This window comes from Xiphias gladius, chromosome 8, assembly GCF_016859285.1.
Source record: "Xiphias gladius isolate SHS-SW01 ecotype Sanya breed wild chromosome 8, ASM1685928v1, whole genome shotgun sequence".
NCBI classification, from domain to species: Eukaryota; Metazoa; Chordata; class Actinopteri; order Istiophoriformes; family Xiphiidae; genus Xiphias; species Xiphias gladius.
In genome coordinates this window covers 22,285,686-22,304,163 of record NC_053407.1, presented here as the reverse complement: position 1 = coordinate 22,304,163, position 18,478 = coordinate 22,285,686, and the positions used below count along the sequence as shown (strand labels likewise).

General features: G+C 39.8%; 1 protein-coding gene across 1 annotated transcript; it reads left to right on the top strand.

Annotated features, from left to right (window-relative positions):
- The first annotated feature begins 6,535 nt into the window (after positions 1 to 6,535).
- Positions 6,536 to 18,478, top strand: mov10l1 (Mov10 like RISC complex RNA helicase 1). Its single transcript, XM_040131947.1, has 27 exons — positions 6,536 to 6,710; positions 6,868 to 6,989; positions 7,130 to 7,317; positions 7,665 to 7,824; positions 8,121 to 8,233; positions 8,453 to 8,640; positions 8,916 to 9,056; positions 9,293 to 9,607; positions 9,846 to 10,043; positions 10,490 to 10,604; positions 10,852 to 11,029; positions 11,126 to 11,196; positions 11,288 to 11,379; positions 11,491 to 11,546; positions 12,208 to 12,302; positions 12,378 to 12,456; positions 12,545 to 12,726; positions 13,301 to 13,447; positions 13,726 to 13,847; positions 13,942 to 14,041; positions 14,285 to 14,431; positions 14,707 to 14,880; positions 15,110 to 15,259; positions 15,457 to 15,564; positions 17,213 to 17,353; positions 17,474 to 17,565; positions 18,249 to 18,478. The coding sequence occupies exons 2-27, from the start codon at positions 6,893 to 6,895 to the stop codon at positions 18,262 to 18,264; spliced, it is 3,465 nt and encodes a 1,154-aa protein (XP_039987881.1). The 5' UTR covers positions 6,536 to 6,710; positions 6,868 to 6,892; the 3' UTR covers positions 18,265 to 18,478.

Genomic DNA, 18,478 nt, shown 5'->3' with positions numbered 1-18,478 from the left:
TGCGGCTGCCGCTGATCAGGGGCGTCGCCGGGACACATGTGCGCAGGAGCCGTAGACAGGCCCTGCCGGTGTTTCCACCACAGGCGGGTCTCCTAACAGGTAAAGGCGAGGGCGTCGGCACACCTGTGTACGGTACATAGACAATTTGCGACGGCGAAGCATCACGACATCTCATCATCGCCTAATCAGACAACCGACTAATCGACTGTCATCCCAGGTATTCAGCGTTAACCATAAAATACAATTATACATCAAAACAGAAAACTGCTTCCGGTATTGATAACGACTTTGGAACAGAATAAGCCTCCTTTAAAATGATATACTTGACATATAAAAGGATAGTGAATGGACAGTCCTTAGTGTTCCACACACTGACATGTCACTCGTATTGGAAATGTGTGATCACTCCAAAAACATTTTTTAATTTTTTGTCTTAATTGTTTCATAGTGTGCAAGATTGTTATCTTAACATTGTAAGTTATGACATCGTTTGAAACAAATCACAAACTACTGCACAACCTAATATGAAAAAAAATATATTTTACATTTATCCCATTGTTGTCTGTCTCTGTGTTTCTTTCAGTTCAGTTTCCTGTTTTTCATATGGATCAGGATCCAAAGGAAAAAAAAAAAAAACAATTACAATTTTTTTCTTATCTAAATAGCAGAAGGATCCTTCAACCTTACAGTGTGTGCTCCATGACTGGTCTACTTGAGAATATAGGATTTGGCAATTATCTGATAGCACTAACTGGATTCTTACAGGCTCAGTTGTAGCATACTGATATTCAGAAAGAAAAAAAAAAAAAACTGCCTCCTGTCTCAAACCACAGCGGTTGATTATTATTATAGTTTCAGGAAAGTCTGTCTGCAGTTTTGTCAGCTTCAACCAAAGAAAAATCAAAGCACTGTGAAACAAAAGTATGAAATTTGTCAAAATATAAACTTGAGTATGAAAGGCTTTTCAGGTATCTAATGTTACACAGTACAATGTTGTGCAATCATTCTAACACGATGAATAACAGACACCCGAAAAAACATTGGCTCTGTTTGCTATTGCAATGTTCCTACACTTCCCCTGTGTTCCATATACGTTCATTCATTCATCATCTGGTTTCCATACTGAAAGGGAATGAAGATGAATCTCAGGAGGGTTTATCGAATGAATCGCATTTTTTCATTTGGGCTGCACTATACCTATACTGTACACACACACACACACACGCACACACACACACACACACACACACACACACACACGTGTACTTGTCACCTGAACGGATCATTAGTTAGTTATTTGACAGATCCTCAACCAAAGAAAAAACTGTCGGACTAATTTTGAGCTGACATTGACCTCTCAGTTCTTCAGGGCATTTAATAATTTGAGGTACACTGTAACGTTCTGATAGAGTAATATACATGGGCTGTAAGACTTTGATATTATGTAAAAAATGCAGGGCTAAAATTTGATTTTGTGGGGAGAAGAAGAATATATGTTGAATAAAGAAAGTATGTTTCGAATTGTAGGGATGTTTCTTTAAAGAGAGCATGTTTTGGCAGCTCAAAAAACATTTATGAATGATTTCAAATATATCTGTAAACATTTTTAAGTTGGCCTGCTTATTCTTTTGCAATATGGGCAGGGAGCCACTTCTTTAAGTACCTAAAGGCATCCTGAGGAGATAACCTGTTGCGGCCAAACTCCTGTCTAACAACCAGATTCTTAACTGTACCGGTGCTTGCTATGCTTGTGTATTTTAGCTGCTAATTACGGAGGGGAAGTTTAGGCCCCTGTCAAACACCATCTGATTAGGCAGGGAAGCTGTTTTTCCCTGTGGTCCTCACAATAGCCGGCTTAATTTCTCAGCGTTCGTGGCATTTGTTGCCATTAAACAGGGTAAGTAGAGTGTCCAGTTAAAGCAACACAGACTGAGATTAGTATCTGATCTGATTCCTCCCTTGGCCTCATTTGCACTCTGTACCAAGAGACTGTCTGGTGTAGAGCGAGTAAAAGCACTGCCCTCTTGTGGTGGAGGTAGGGTCAAATCAGTGTCAACAGGGACAGAATTTACACAACTGAAATGGTTGTAGTCCTGGCAGTGGCTAACAATATGAAAACATTATCAGCCTCCTCAGATGCACGCCAAGATCAAAAATGGGTCATATCACTAAACTGTTCTCGTCCAGCTCTCAAACAGCTGAAATGACAGAATAAGTAGTTAAAAAAAGTATAACTGCCACGTGTGCTCGTGAAACAAGCACCTGTGGAGACACTTTTAAACCCACTACATGAAAATGCCGTTTGGCAACAGTTGTAAATCAACATAATGGCTCTGCCACATAGAACAAATCACTGTTTTTGTATGTTTTACTACTTTTTGCATGTCCTTTAACTACAAATCATAAATACCTCCCTTGACTTTCCAAAGTAAAACTTTTTTTTAATTATTATTATTATAAACACTTTGGGATTTCTCGCCCAATCTTTAAGGCAGCAATAAGGCAGTGTGAAATCAACCTATTGCAAAATAACAATACCAGTTTAATAACTTGGATAGATCGTATATAATAATATCATAAAAAGCTCCAGGACAGTCACTAAATGGACCTTGTGCTGAGATTGTTTTGTCAGCTACTAAATGTTTGCTTTGTAAAGCTGAGTCTCATATGTCTTAGTCTAAACATCTTAAAGTCTGAAATCCTTTAACGTGAGACACTACAGGTAAAAACATGGTTTTTTTCATGCACTGGTCAATTTTGAGATTTGGGGCTATTTTGCTTTCATAACATGTCTCCTTTCAGAGTAGTGGATAGAAAACATCCAAAACACACATTCAGGTGTTTATTTTACTACACTTTTGTTGCATCTGTAGATTTCAATTACAATACCTATCTTTAAAAGACGTTTTTTTCCTCCCATACTCTGAGCCAGAATCTCCATCTCAGTATCACATACACATTTTCCTGTTTTATTTCATCTATATTCTGAAGGTTTTTTACAGAGGGGTTTGTTCATAGCCTGATTTTTGTAACATTTTATTCCCAAAAACATGGAGGAGGAGGATTAGTTCTGGCTGTCAGTATTTTCTGATTTATGGGGTGATATAAAGAGATGTCCAAAACTCCCTCTGTAAAAATCTTTGACTCTAATTTGTCAATAAATTGAAACAAGAATTTTGAACACGGCTTTATCCAAAGTTCAGATTTCCGTTCTGGAAATGTATGCAAATTAGTGCATATGTCATTAGATAATGCATCATTTGTATATTTAAACATAAAACTTCAGAAAAGATGTGATACAAAAAATAAGTGTCTTAATGTAAGTAATCAAATTTCATGGTGATACCTATTAGTTAAAAATTGTATGCTATTCACCTGTAGTGTCTCAGTTTAAGCAAAAGGGATTCAGTGTCCGGAGGGATCACACAACTGCTGGTGTAGAGAAAGATGTAGGCCATAGAGTAGGAAGATTACATTTACAGAAGATCTAACTGAAAGGTTACATGAATTAATGAAATGTGAAATTCGCTTTTCTTCTCTCTCTCAGGAATTTTTTTTGGCAAGTCAAAGATCTCGAAGGTTGAGCTAGGGCCAATTTGGACTCAAGACCCTTGATATTTCTTAAATCCCGGCTGCTGCCCTGACTGGAGGACAGTAAAAGTTAATTCAAACATCTTAGAAAATGTATGATAAATTTTGAGAAATGGTTGGCAGTAATATAAAGTATGTGATTTGTAGTAAACAGGCTGGGTCCTTAAAACGTACAGTGTGTTTTAACTGACACTAACAGATGCCACCGAGGATGAAAGTCACAACATGAAAGCCTGATAGAGAATGAATGACATATGCTGAGGATGTGTGTTTACATATCGTTGTGTTCAGTTATAGCAAGCAATGAAAGTTATTCTGGGTTACATTCACAGTGCAGGCCAAAAATCAGTGTCCTTAATATTTATCTATAAAAGTAGAAGACATGAGTTATAACTTAACATCTACAGTAAAGCTGCCAGAAGAAGAAGAAAAAAAAAAGGGAACAGTTTGTAGTCTGTGATATATGTTGCAACCTTGGCTGCACTGTCTGACATAATTTTTGAAAGTCTTATGTAGCGATGACTGAAATGATTTAACAGTGGATATCCAGAATCTCTTGTGCCATCGGCATTAGTCAATCAGAAACACCCACAGACAGTATTTGACAACCCTGGTAAGCACACAGTGAGAATCTAAAGAGACATATGGTTCATACTTGGCAGCAACACTATCATATCTGAAAGGTCTGCCTCGCCAAGTTAAGGCTTGACCTTACACTGAAACCACACTGAGTGACATAAAGAGTTTTTTTATGTTGTTCATGTTGACAGTGTACGTAAAAGTGAGGAGGATATCAGCAGGGGAACAGTCCACTCTTTTGTCATCAGATCACATCAGCAGACTGGTGAACTCATCAGTTCAGTTTGTCATTAATTTAGTAAAAACAACAGGACAGTTTTTAACCAGGCAGATCACAGATGGGAATGAGGGATTGTAGATGGGAACGTGATGGTACTGTGAGGATGTGCAGCAGGCTGTTGCTGAAAGAGAGCACGGTAGATGTTTTCCTTCCTGGTATAAAATCCTCCAAAACAAAAAAAAAAAAAAAAAAACTGTTCCACCCGCTTCTACCTCATATGGAAAGATGCATTAACTGCCAAAAAAAAAAAAAAAAAAAAAGTCAATTTGAAAGAGGAGAGAGGGGAATGAAACATTCGGTGAGTAAATAGATGGTGCTTTAATGCTCAAATGTGTCTAAAATACAAGTCAGCGATTTGTTAACAACTTACAAATATGCATGTTTATTTTATCATTCAGAATAAAATGTCAAACTGTATTAGCCAAAGAAAAAAAAAATTATGGCAAATGGTTAACAACAGTTATTTAGAGTGAAACTTTTTTTTTTTTTTTTTTTTAATGTGATAGCACTTCAGTGTCATTATCATCTCAGAGCAAAATTGGTTCTCTTAAGATCACAGCTTAAAAGTAGACTTATAGATTTATGGGGTACTTTTCATTTCTTGGCAAAACAAGGGTTCTCACATAGCTTTTGCATATTGACAGGACTTTGTGGATATTAAATGTGGAGGCATTTTTCCTTTCTAAGTTCTCTTACAATCCAGCTCCTTATTCGGTTTCTTGTGATTAACTCAGCAAGCAGTTGGCTGATTTTCATTCATGGGTGAGAAAAATTGAATAATTGATTGGTATGTTTTCCTTAAGCCATTGAGGGGCTGACCACCAATCTCTCTTTGACTGCAGTTGGTGAAGGTGCTACTGTATGGTCATAATTTAGCAGTAAATGGAAGAGCCATTTTCTGTGTTTTGTTCAAAACAGAAACAACACTGTATTTAACCATGACCTATCCTACAAGAATTGTTACTTGACAAAAAAGGTATTTAAATATTGATAATTTAGGTATGGATCACCATTGCTCTTCCTAAGCTACTTCATTAGCGCCTTCCTCTCCCAAATGCTGGAGTTACGTGCCAACTAATCCTAATGAGAAAACATCTAACTTTCGACTAACTGCTCATCAACCCCATGACCCCGACTTAAGCAATGTCGATGTCAACATCCACATCCTAATTACGACAGGAAAACGCTCAATTTTCCTTAAAAGCTCGGATATATTCTGTGTCAAGCTACTGGAAACAGCACAGGCCGGGAGGACCCCAACACAGACACAAACACAGGCAGATTCAGTGGAGCTACTTCCATTAAAGCTAAACAGGATTACAGGCAGACAGGTGGATAATCAGGCAGGTGAACGCGCAGGGACAGTCAATAGGTAACAAAACTCAGGCATGTAGCGCATAAGGGAAAACACTAACAAAAGCAGATGCGCTGACAAGGTGCTGGTGACAATGGCAGGTTTAAATGCAGACTGGGGTTGAGGAGGACACTTGGAACAGGTGTGGGAGTGGGCAGGGTAAGCGCAGGAGATTGCCAATGAGAAACAGGTGAGCAAGTGGAGCTGGAGACAGGGAGGAGGGCCGGGGACATCTGGTGGGCAGATGGAGAATGGCGGATCTGGGGAGATGAAGGGGAGAACACGGCTTGGGAGAAGTGAGCAGGGGCTGGAGACAGGGGCTGGACGGGAACTGGACGGGAACTGGGAAGCAGATTGTGAAATTCTCATGACTCATATCATCTAAAGATAAAGCAGCTCAGTGCATAAAAACCAAAATTAAATTGATATGGTGTTATATTGTAAACGCACAGTATTTTAAATCCTCACACGGCCAACTCTGCGATCACACAACATGATGACAGGAATTTTTTTAGGGTCCTTTAATCATCACCTTTCTCTGTTAAATTAGGCCTCTTCTTACAACCTTTACAATAGACAACTAAAGTAGACAATGCACAAACTTTCAACTTACGTTTTACATTTAAACTTCGATTTAAATAATTTTTTTTAATTAAAAAAAAAAAAAAATAATCCCTTCCACAATCCCAAATGCGATCTAGTTTGGTTCGGCGGTGAATTATGGGATACACAGTTCACCTTTGGTGGGTTCACCACGTAACACCGCCCCTCGTCATAACCATGACCCGGCGCTCCCGCGCACGTACGTGTGCCCGTGAGACGCTTTCGTGCTCGGGCCGAACCTGCGAAGAGGGACCGACTCCATCAAGTTCACTGTAACTCTTTAACACTTTTGTGTTGAGAAAGGTAACTTTAAAAGAGCTTCGCCCATTCTTTGTCCGTGAAATAATATTTCAGCTGCTTTTATCTGAACGCCGCCGTTTGCGCTACAGCGAAGGTAGCTTATAGCTAACGTTAGCTTTAACGGTTGTATCCTGTTTTTTTTTTTTTATACCGTGGATAGATACTTAAGCCAAAACTTCGCTGAAATGCTCACTGCTGTGCGGTGTATGCTGTCCAAGCTGGTGTCTCCATTGTGGAGGACAGTCGATGCGGATGGAGAGGGCATTTTCTCCGGCAGACCAGGTAAATTCAGCGGCCAGATGAAGTTCACTTCGTCGGCTCAGTCGTTCTGTGTTGCCAGGTGTCTAAACCACCGCAATGCCAACACACTTGCACATTTGATGCCGCGTCGGGTTTGGTCCATTATTTCTTTCGGCTGGCAGACATGGAGGACATTCGCCACCTGCGGGACAGTGTGGTGACCCAGCTGTGCCTCGACTATGGCATGATAGACGATGCGGTCTACTTTACCAGTGCAGAGGTGTTGGGCGGGATGCTGCTGAAGGAAGGGGACCTGGTGAACTGCATAGCAGTGAGAGATGGTGCCCAAGGGGGGTGGAAGGCTTTAAGGGTAAGTAGCCTGTGCTTAGTTAAAGCATTAACCTGCAAATAACATACAAGTCGTGTTTACCGTGCATCACTTAAGTTGTGTATTTTGAGTGTGGGGAAAAAAAACAAAAAACAAAACAGGATATACAATATTTCCTATTCGTGTATTTATCAAATGGTGATGAACTTCTTTTGCTGTCTTGTTATCTAAGTAAGAGTTGACTTAGCAAGAGTTGACCGAGCTCTATGTGAATTTAACCTAGTGCTTTTTTTGTTGTTGTTCCCACTACATACAATGCTTCAGTTAGGAAAAAAAAGGCATTCATGGTGAGCTTTGTCAGACACCGACCATTTAATGCTGTCATTTAGGTGGAGAAGAGTGCAGATGCTTGGGAGGATGGAGGAAGAACCTCCCTAGAAGCTGACACTACGCAGCTGCGGCCTCTCATTGGCACAGTCACATCGTTTGATGGAGATGGCGGCTACATAAACCAGACCACATACTTCCCACGCTACAGTCTTTGGGAAGGTACTGCGACTCACTGTACTTCACACAATAAAATTGTGACCCTCTTGACCCACATGATGCTTTGCATAAACTTACTCTGTTGCATACACCCACAGTAGCCATTGAGCCCCAGGCAGCATTTTTTGTCTGATTTAACAGCCACCTATATTTTTACAGTTGATGTTTGGTTAGCTTACAAACCGAGACTGGATTAGACAAACTCACAGCCCCACCAAAATTTACTACCACTTGGCTGAAGGCTGATGGTAACTTCACTGCCCGCTGACACACTCTGTTTTTTCTCTCCTTTCTCTTAGGTTATGAGCCAATGAAAGGAGACTGGGTCCAAGCAAAATATTTTATCAATCCAACCAAGTGGACCACCCGGGCTCATTCTGTGGCCCCTTTACGCTATTGCCGCCTAGACCAGGTAATTGCATCATTGGAAGTTTTAGGCTATACCCACTCATTAGACTTCCGTGCCTTTTTACTTCAGTTGTAAAAGGTATTAATTCTGATGAAGTGTTGATGTTTGAAAGCCGTGTCTTTGTCCAATCAGAATGAGCAAGATTAAAACCGTGTTCAATTAAATTCTCAAATGACTTCTTCATTCCTTTTGCATCCATTGAATGTGATCCCCTGTGCCCAGGTGTGTGTGACCAGCGTGTATGGTAACAATGGAGTGGTGGAGGACAGCGTGTTTTTCAGCCTGGGCTCTCTGCTGCTGCCTGCCCACTACCAGCCTTCGCCAGGGCACCTGGTCAACTTGGTAATGGTGGAGAGCAGTCAGTCCATCTACAGTTGGAGGGCCCTGTGTATGGCACCCTGTCTTCAGAGGTATTGATCAGTCTTTGGACTTTATAGGACTGCAGCTAACAGTTATTTTCCTTATTGATTAATCTGCTGGGTTTTTTATTTTTTTATTTATTTATAAATTCTGTGGTCCATGAAAGGTCTTTTAAAAAAAAGAAAAAAAAAGAAAAAAATGCTTGTGACGACTTTGGGACATTATGTCTTCAAATGGTTGTTCATTTCACTATGTTTGTTTAAAATTTTGATGGGGGTGATATAGATTAGTATTTTGATGGCTTTTTTGGTCATTCTTACTGCAGTGTGAGTTCTTCTGCTACACTTCTCCCAGAGACTGAACTCCAGAGAATTTTGGAAAACAAAGGAGAGCTGGACGTAACAGACTATGGCCAGTTTGGGGATCTGATAATCGGGGAGAGACGAGAGCTGGTGCTCTGGATACAGTGAGTGACCAGAGAAGCGAGAAATTTTCACATTCTGTGTGTGACAGTAAAACAGTAGTTTTTTAATCTTTGCAAATTTTATTAAAACATGTGGCACCATAGGACTTTTGGTAGAAATGTCTCAACTTAGAGAGAAAACAATATGGTTAAAGAATACCTGTTACAGAGCAAATTATTATTTTCATCAGTAGCACAATGTTCTGTAAGGCATAATCTTCATCTTTCTATCATAACAGAAATAAAGGCTCGGAGACACGCAGGTTGAAATGCTGTGACTTTGCTGGCTGGGACTCAGAAGAACAGTTCAGCCTGGTTCCTGTAAAAGGGTCCACACCACTGAGACAGAAACAGCCTTTGCAAGAAAACACCTCAGAGTCTGGGTCTACTCTTGAGTCTTTTGAAAAACAAGTCTGTGATGCAAAAGAGGGAGACAGAGAAAATGGTGAAGTGTTGAAGGAGAATATCCCTTCTCCTGCTGTAAGGAGGGAGGAAAGAGAGCTGGATATTCCACCCGGAGAAAGACTGTCTGTTGTAGTAGCCTGCCAAGCAAAGTAAGTTACTTTTTAAAAAATGTTGTAGTGGCAAAAGTATAAATAACAGAAACAGTTATGGGGTAATGGACCAAAAAGATGAATGTAGAATTTAAAGTTTTTGGCTTCATCTCTGTTAGGGGCCTGCTGTCTTGCCTTATAAAATGAGCTCTGCTTATTGAGGAGCCAAGTGTCTCTATGAGGCTCTTGTTCGTATATTGTTTGTGCAGCTAAATTCCTTGTGTGGGAAAATCCTCAGGAGCTTGGGAAGCTGTTCCGAGCTGCTGTTGCTGCACTTCTCTTCTTTCACCATCGGGAGGCGCCTGGAGGTCACAGTGGGCAGTGAGGAGGAGAACCAGCTGCAGCCCTGTGTGCCCTACACTCCCAGTGACAATCGTCCTGTCCCAGCAATACCTACTCATGTGATCACTGTCTGTGCTCCAAAAGACACACCAAGGTATCAAATCAACTGATTCTATTGATGCCTGATGAACAGTACTGAGCTTGAAATGTTTCCTACCTGTCTACATGTTTTGTTACAGATACTGACGTTCAGTGTTTGCTGTGTGTGTGCTTTTTATACATGAATTGATAGTTTAAATTAATATTCTCACTTTTTGCATGCAAGGAGTTGTCGTCATGCATTTGTCAGTATTGTAAAAAAATGAGATAATGAAATCATGATCAATTTGTTTTCCATCTTCTAGAGAAAATAAATGAATTTAACTGATGATACACAAACATAACTTTACATTAATAGCAGAATAACTGTTACTACTATCCCTTTTGCTGTGCCCAGTCTGCTATAAAAATAGCATTTTTAGGTTGATTGACTTCTGTGTGTCTCTCAACTATGAATGAATTATGTCACCTCGTGTTTGACTTTGCCTTTTCCACCTCTAGGCTTACCAAACGGCGGCTGCCAAACTTTCTGCCGAACTACCCAGTGCCTCAGGCTCTAAAAGACTGTGTGGAGGCACAGGGTGACGTGCTGGTGGTTGAGCCTTGCCTAGGAGAGGTGAGCATGCCCATGTTGAGGTTTAGCATGGTCATGTAGAATAACACAGTAAAAGTTGCAGAGCTTGTATCCTAACAAAGGAGTGAAGCTGGCTCTATTTAGAGAATACAGATTGGCACAAAATTGGCTCCAGGGGCTTACCTGTATTCCCTCATCCTTGGGGAAGGGAAAGAAGAAAATATAATTTTCCTCCAGGGACCAATTGAAATATTGTGTTTTTCTTCTTCCGCTGTGTCTGTTTGCTCAGCTGCTGTCACCATCCAACATGCATTCACGCTTCTCAGCCCTTCTCTGGCTGGAAGAGCTGCATGCAGAGAGGGAACTGAGAGAATTCACAATCAGCGGAGCCCTTCTCAGGAAGGGATCTGTCTACCTGCACTTAGAGGTCCTTGGGTTGGCTGAAGGCAGACCCAGTCTGAACATAGGTGAGGAGGCCTTAGGTGTCTGTCTTGATTACTGTAGACTTTCATCTCTTGAGTTTTTTGTGCAACACAAGCAGTCTTGACAAGCCTCCTCTACAGGTGACAGAATAGTGTTGAAGAAACCACGGAGTGATGGTGTGGTAATGGAGTACGTTAGTTATGTCACAGAGGTACAGTGATGTTTAATACTCTGAAGCATCTTTTTATCTTCATAAATGCTCCTTGAATTTAGATTTAATCTGATGCTCTCTTTTGACACAGATCAATGATGAGGATGTGAGTTTGAGAGTGAACTCCGAGTTTCAGCGCAGCTACCTCGGAGAGTCACTTGATATTGAGTTCTCCTACAATAGGTGAGGAAAAAGTAGAGTCTTAAAATCATCTTAGATGGCCTCAATGATGCTTTTGTATTTCAACCACACATAAAGTGTCATAGTTGATCTGTTGACTGCTTGCATTTCCAGAATAACGATGAGGCGGTGTCATAACGCACTTGACCAGATGAAACATTTTGTGGAGAGTAAGCTGAGGCTTTATTTGACTTGCTTTAAGTCTTTACAGCATGTGTTTCCTGACTTTTTACAGATGATAATTTTCAAACGAGACAGTTACAAAATTATATAAAATAAAAATTGATGAAAAAAAAGGTGTTCAAAAGAGTCCGTTCCTTATAAATATAGTGTATGCGATGATAATCAGCAAATTTTAGTAGAGCTTAAATTCTAAGAAAAAGGAATGTACACCTGGTGGTCTTTATTTCATCAGCAAAGCAATGTACTATACTGATAAGCCATCCTTTAGTGGGAGGACACTCATTGACACTGACACACAACTGGCTCCAGAGGGTGCTGTTTGTATCTCACCTCGTCCTCTGGTAAACTAGTGTTGCTCTCAGGGATGAATTAAGCATCACATTTTACTTCTCCAGCAGTATCTGCTTGCACAGATGCTTACAATCATTTTGACACAGTAGCTCCTTGGTGGTTTAATAGACAGAATCACAGATTAATCATTTAGAGGTTTGATAAGTCTGCTCAGTCTCGGTTTTACTTTTCAATAAGAGAATTACACTTTTGGCTTTTATGTATACTGGAGAGCTTCACAGAACTTTTTAGGACGGTTAAACTTCAAAAGTAATCCAGTCAGATTTAAACTGCTGTAATTTTCCCATTGTTGTGCAGTTCTCTTCCCCTCTAGAGTGACTCCTCAGTCCCCTCAGTGGACAGGAAACTGGATAGAGGAGCCGGACCAAAACAAAGCAATAGAGGACAATGAGGTGAAAGAAGAATAAAAGTCATTAATGTCTGGTTAGTCGAGTTTATGATTAAGTGTAACTGTATCTGAATACCAGGCTCCAGCCATGGAAAATGGAAAGGTGTCAAGCATTTCCATCGACAGGAAGTCAAAGGCCACGCAGACTAAAAGTACAGGTAATTTGAGTTTTGGTTTTATTTTCAGCTTTGCCTTTACATATCAGATTACACTGTGAACATCACTAACACGTGTAATTGCTTCTAGGTGGTAGACTGCCATCTAAACCCATCCCCAGCAAAGGGCACTTCTTCAACCCCGACCTGAACCCCCCTCAGAGAGACGCAGTGAAGAGGATCCTGGCAGGAGAGTGTCGGCCCATTCCTTATGTGCTGTTTGGACCCCCAGGCACTGGAAAGACAATCACCCTCGTTGAGGCCATACTACAGGTGCATACATACAATCGCTATAGAAAATACTGTACTTCCTTATCAACGGCTGTATTCATTATAACTCTTAAGAATAGCTCCTAACCACTCAGTTTAGAAGACAACCCTTAAATTGATAATGTGTGTAGTAATAATTATAATAATAATAACATGTTGGTCTTAACTTTAGGACTATTGTTTTCTCGGTCAAAGATAATTAGACCAATAACACAGTGTGTTCTAAACAAATACATCCAACAAATTATTGGTTTAATTTTTTGAAGTAGTACCTTATTTTGTGTTTTCTATTTTATCCTTCGGTGTCCACATTAAGTTAACATTTTCCACTTCTAACAATATTTTTTCATAAATACTGTCCAAGTTGGTAAATCCAGAAGAGAAGGTCTCATGTTGGTGTTGACAGTGAAAACTCAAGACAATCTGAAAATGCTGGTGTTGATGGAAAACGTCTCAACAGCTTATAAGATTTATCCTCAATAGTGTGAATATGTCAGCAGTAGGTCGTGTGCCTGTCAAGCTTTCTCCCATTCTGGTCCCCCGCTTGTGTGACATCATAAAATCTGTCCACCTCCAGGTTTACCACTTTCTTCCCAGTAGTCGGGTACTCGTCTGTACTCCTTCCAACAGTGCTGCTGACCTCATCTGCATCCGCCTGCATGCCAGTGGCTTCCTGCATGCCGCAAGTTTGGCCCGCGTCAATGCATCTTGTAGGCAGGACGAGGTACTGAACAGCAGCAGCGAAACAAAGTTCACTGCAGTTTCTTGGCTACAGGCACCTAAGTTCCATTATGTATGATCAAAGGGGAAATATGCATGTTCTGGTGTGCAGTATGGCCTGGACAGATGCCATTGCCATCAGCTGGGGCGGTACATTTGTCAGTAATCCTGTTTAAATAATAGATGAGGTTGTGGTAACATTCTGTCTGCATCTACCTTTAGCACCTTGCTTTATCATCTAAAGTTCACATGCCATGTTGATCTGACTGTCTTTCTTCCTAGTCAGTCCCAGAAGTGGTGAGACTGTACTCGAGGGCAGGAGAGGACATCCGTCATGCCTCTTTTCACAGGATCGTGGTCAGCACCTGCTCCAGCGCTGGCATGTTCCATAATATAGGACTACAGTAAGGCCTGGGCTGTAGCTGAGAGTGGATAGAGGTTAACACTTCTCCCCCACTTTAGACTCAATTTACTAACTGTGAATATTTTTTTACTCAGAGTGGGTCATTTTAGCCATGTGTTCTTGGATGAAGCTGGCCAGGCTACTGAGCCAGAGTCCCTGATCCCCTTGAGCCTTGTATCAGAGAGAGATGGACAGGTCAGCACAAATGATACACACGCCGACTATATTCAGACTTTAAAGGTTGAAACTTTTTCAGCTTCCTAAGGGGGTCATGTGAGAAAAGTTTGAGAACAACTGAATAAAACTGATTTTTAAGCAACACTTCTTAAAAATATGTGGTATATTAACATAACAGAATACAGTGAACCTTATTGATTATTGATAACATGTCTGGGCTTTATTTTTTTATAACTTTTTTCTTTACCCTTGCCTGCTTAGATAGTGTTGGCCGGAGACCCCTGTCAGTTGGGTCCAATAGTGAAGTCCAAGCTGGCCTCTGCCTTTGGCCTGGGGGTGTCTTTGTTGGAGAGGCTGATGGCCAACCCACTGTACTCCAGACAGGACTGGGGATACAACCCTAAGCTGGTTGGTGCACTGCATTCAACAGTCTTTTATGTGACTAGCAATTTTAAGGTGCTCTTTGGAAGCAGGTATCACATTGACATTCATGAGGATAATCAAAATGTTTCACATGATATGCAGATGCTATGCTACGCGGCAACCTGATGCTGTGTATATCTTTATTTTGAAATCATTGTACATTGGTATAATTTTTATTTTAGTTATTAGACATTACCTGTGTGCACGGTATGAATAATGAATCTGCTTTTTTTTTTTTTCTTTTTCTTTTCCTACTACAGGTGACTAAGCTGATCTACAACTACCGTTCTCATGAGACCTTGCTCATGCTTCCTTCCAAGCTCTTTTACCAGGGGGAACTGTGTTTTAGAGCTCCCAGGGCCATAGTAAACTCGCTCTGCCAGTGGAAAAACCTGCCCAAAAAGGGCTTCCCTCTCCTCTTTCACGGTGTCAGGGTAATGAAGACTTTTCAGAAATGTATCCGCACTCTTGCAAGTCTAATCTACTGTAGAATGACACCTATTTTTATTTTAAATCGAGTATGCAGCTACGCTGGGTTACCAGTTTAATAGTTCCATCTATGAACTCTAATCGCATCTAATGTTTTTTAGGATTATAGTGTTACTTCAGGTTACTGGGATATTCAGCTCCCACTTTGATTGCAGTGATTTTGCTCTGCTTTAGGGCACAGAAATGAGGGAAGGTAACAACCCATCATGGTTCAACCCCGTGGAGGCTGTACAGGTCATGCTCTACTGCTGCCAGTTGGCCAAGAAGCTCTACAACCCCGTGGATGCCTCTGACATTGGCATCATTGCCCCCTACAAGAAACAAGTAAGACTTCATGGTATAGCTGAGTGTGAATTACTTTCTTTATCAATCTGAGTAGAATTTAAAAAAAAAAAAGAAATCAAATTCTGTATCATTTCAAATTTAACTCCAGTGCAGCTTAAACGGCTTTTAAACTTGTTTGTGGTCAGCTTTACATACTGTAGACCCTGAAATGTCCTCGTTTTCATATCACTCTTCAGTGTGAGAAGATCCGAGTGCTGCTGGGTAATGTCGGCCTGTCTGACATCAAAGTGGGTTCTGTGGAGGAGTTCCAAGGGCAAGAGTTCCTGGTGATCATCATGTCTACGGTAGGCAAAAACAGGATTTGGGTAAACATCAGAATGTGCTCTCTTCTGAATGAGAGGTCAATTTTTTTTATTTTATTTAATTTTTTTTTTTTTTACATTATGGCAATGATGTGTATCAAAATCCCATCTAATAATTTTTTTTCTGGCTCAGTCCAGACTTGTCATGTGCCAAACGTGGTGAAGATTGGATCAAATCTGAAGGCTGTGAAAACCATTTTTTGTGCTTTGACATTCATGTTTGGCCTACACAGAAGGATGTTTTGTGAGCCAAGGCATTTAGGGAAAAAATATTGTTTCTAGAACAGTTTAAAAGTTACTGACCAAAATGTTTAAATTACTTAGTGCCACCATGTGGTCAGTTAATGTAGTTGTTGTTGGGTGAAATGTTACACCTATATCTGCTAAGTTTGGTCGATGTAGATGTTGTTTCTGAGATGCTGATAAATGTAAGGCAGAGTAGTAATCCCAGCCACACAGAAAATAACAGTTTTTGTACCAGTATCAGTTAAAAGTATAAGATATTGCAGTCGGAATGTTTTCACTTTTTTCACAGCTTGCATTTTGTCTATCAATTCAATGAGCTTTTGCAGAGTTTGAGAAAAGAAGTTGTTCAGCTGTCTTCTAGAAAATCCCAGTGTTGCGACGTTTCAGTATGTTATTTCATCAGTAAGCCCTTTCTCCTCCTCAAATCTTATGGAAGATACGAAGGTGTTGGCTTATTTGCTAGTGTGAAGTGTGAATGCAAAAATGGGCAAGGCAGCAATTATTGCTGTTTTTTGACCTTGTAGAGCCAAATGATGTGTGAGCAAGATGTTCACATTCATTAAAATTTCATCAAAGCATTTTTAAAAAAGATAAAAATAAATAGATAAAAATAGATTTGGATCAGGTCTAATGTATTCATGAGAAGCTGGTATCAACTTTGGCTAACTAAAAACAAACAGTTCCTGTTTATCATAACAGTACTTGTTTGTATGCAGAATGACAACCTAGGGTTGGCAGCCTACACCCTTAGGTTTGAGGGTAGCTGGTGAAATGCCTGAATTTTATAATAGTCTATTCTCTTCTTGGTAGACTTTATATACAGTCTGAATTTTTAAAAAAGTTGCGCACTTCACACCACATCAAAAGCATACATAAAAAAACTGGAGTTTTACCATGATGGAGAAAAAGCTACAAAAGGTTTTTTTCCACCTAAACTTACCACTTATTCTTTCATTAGGTTGCAACCACAGTCTCTTTAAACATCCTGTGCTTGCAACTTATTTTATTTTTTTTTTTTAGAAGAGCACCTTGATATCATGGTTTGTTAGTGATTACGATTTGCTTTGAGTTGTTCCTTTGTCTCTTACAATGTGTCAGTAAGACTGGGCAGTGCACTGCGATGAGAGGTATATTTATAATATAGTTGTGTTTTTACAATAATGTTTTCAGTGATATAAATGCATTTTTATAGTTCAATAATTATGAAATTACACATGAATGCTGTTAAAAGAAATAAAAATCCCAACATAAGACTTAATCTAAAATCAAGACATCACATTATCCATTATCATCCATTTCAAATTAGGAGAAAAAGTCTGGAGCGCAAACATCACTCATAACCTTCCCATAGTTTATTGCCTTTATTTGTTCTCTTATAATATAGGTGCGCTCTAATGAAACAGTACAGAGTGATGATTTGCAGAGTGCGCTCGGCTTTCTGGCCAACCCCAAACGCTTCAACGTGGCCGTCACTCGTCCCAAAGCTCTGCTCTTAATTGTTGGAAACCCCCACGTTCTCATTAGGGTAAGTGACAAAACACTTTATTTGATCCTAGCTTTTATAAAGTATTTTATTGTTGATTAAAGTTAGTTATACAGTACATCCTGTCTATTAAGTTCTTTAAATATCTCAATTGCTTTCCAGGATTCATGCTTCAGGGCTCTACTGCAGTACTGTTTCATCAATGGGGCATATCTGGGCTGCGACCCCCCTCCATCCCTTAGAGAATCTCAGATGTATGTAAACTGATCAGCCATATAGTATTTATTAATAATGGATGTTTACACTCAGGGCACTTTATTAGGTACACCTGTACAATCTAAAGCAATCCAAAGCAACTTTTGTTTTGCCTTTTTTACTTTCAATTATTATGTTGTAGCATTGAAGTATTCTGCATGGACATGGACATTTGGAGGACAAAAAAAAATTATAAACACCTCCTTAATATATTATAGTGAAGAACAACACCACCTTTAACTATGACCTCACTAATAAACATTTAATTTGCACATTTCTGACAATGTGACCAAAAAACTGAACGCTATAGTCTTTGTAAAGGAATTAATAGCAGAGCTGTTGTATTGAATTGCAGTAGATTGTGCAAGTGTAACTAATAAAGTGGCCATTGAGTGTATGATTATCAACATAAAGCTATAAAGATTAGACATGTGTAATCAAAGTACTTCGGATGGAAAACTTGATGTTTATGTGATGGATACTAACTGTAAATATATTTTTGTTATGGTAAAAATTTAATCTGCCTGTTTAAGGTTGGTCTAATTTTTATGCAAAGTAGAAAAAAAATTTCAAGTCAACATTTATTTAGCAAGTTTTATGTGACTGAGCATACACACAGAGCTGAAATTTACTACCAAGACATTAACAGCATCTGTTTTAATCAATTTCTTTTCTTCCACAGAGCTGAGGAGGAATAAAAGGAGTACATAAGAGGATGATGTAATCATGGATGGTGTACCTCAGCTCCATCAACCTGACTCTCCTAAGTTTTTTCCCTTTACATTTCCTTGGCTTGTTTCTCTGTCGACTCTTGGCAAAGTGACGTGAGAAATTTCTTGTTTCTGTGAAAGCCAAACGCAGTTCCACTCGGGGGTAGAAATAAAGATGACGCTCGTGTACACTGCACAATTA

Bases quoted from the DNA above. Each gene is read 5' to 3' on its own strand.
- mov10l1 (XM_040131947.1), top strand. From the start codon at position 6,893: ATGCTCACTGCTGTGCGGTGTATGCTGTCCAAGCTGGTGTCTCCATTG. The intron at 7,825-8,120 runs GTACTGCGACTC...CCTTTCTCTTAG, and splicing joins ACGCTACAGTCTTTGGGAAG to GTTATGAGCCAATGAAAGGA. The intron at 8,641-8,915 runs GTATTGATCAGT...TTCTTACTGCAG, and splicing joins ATGGCACCCTGTCTTCAGAG to TGTGAGTTCTTCTGCTACAC.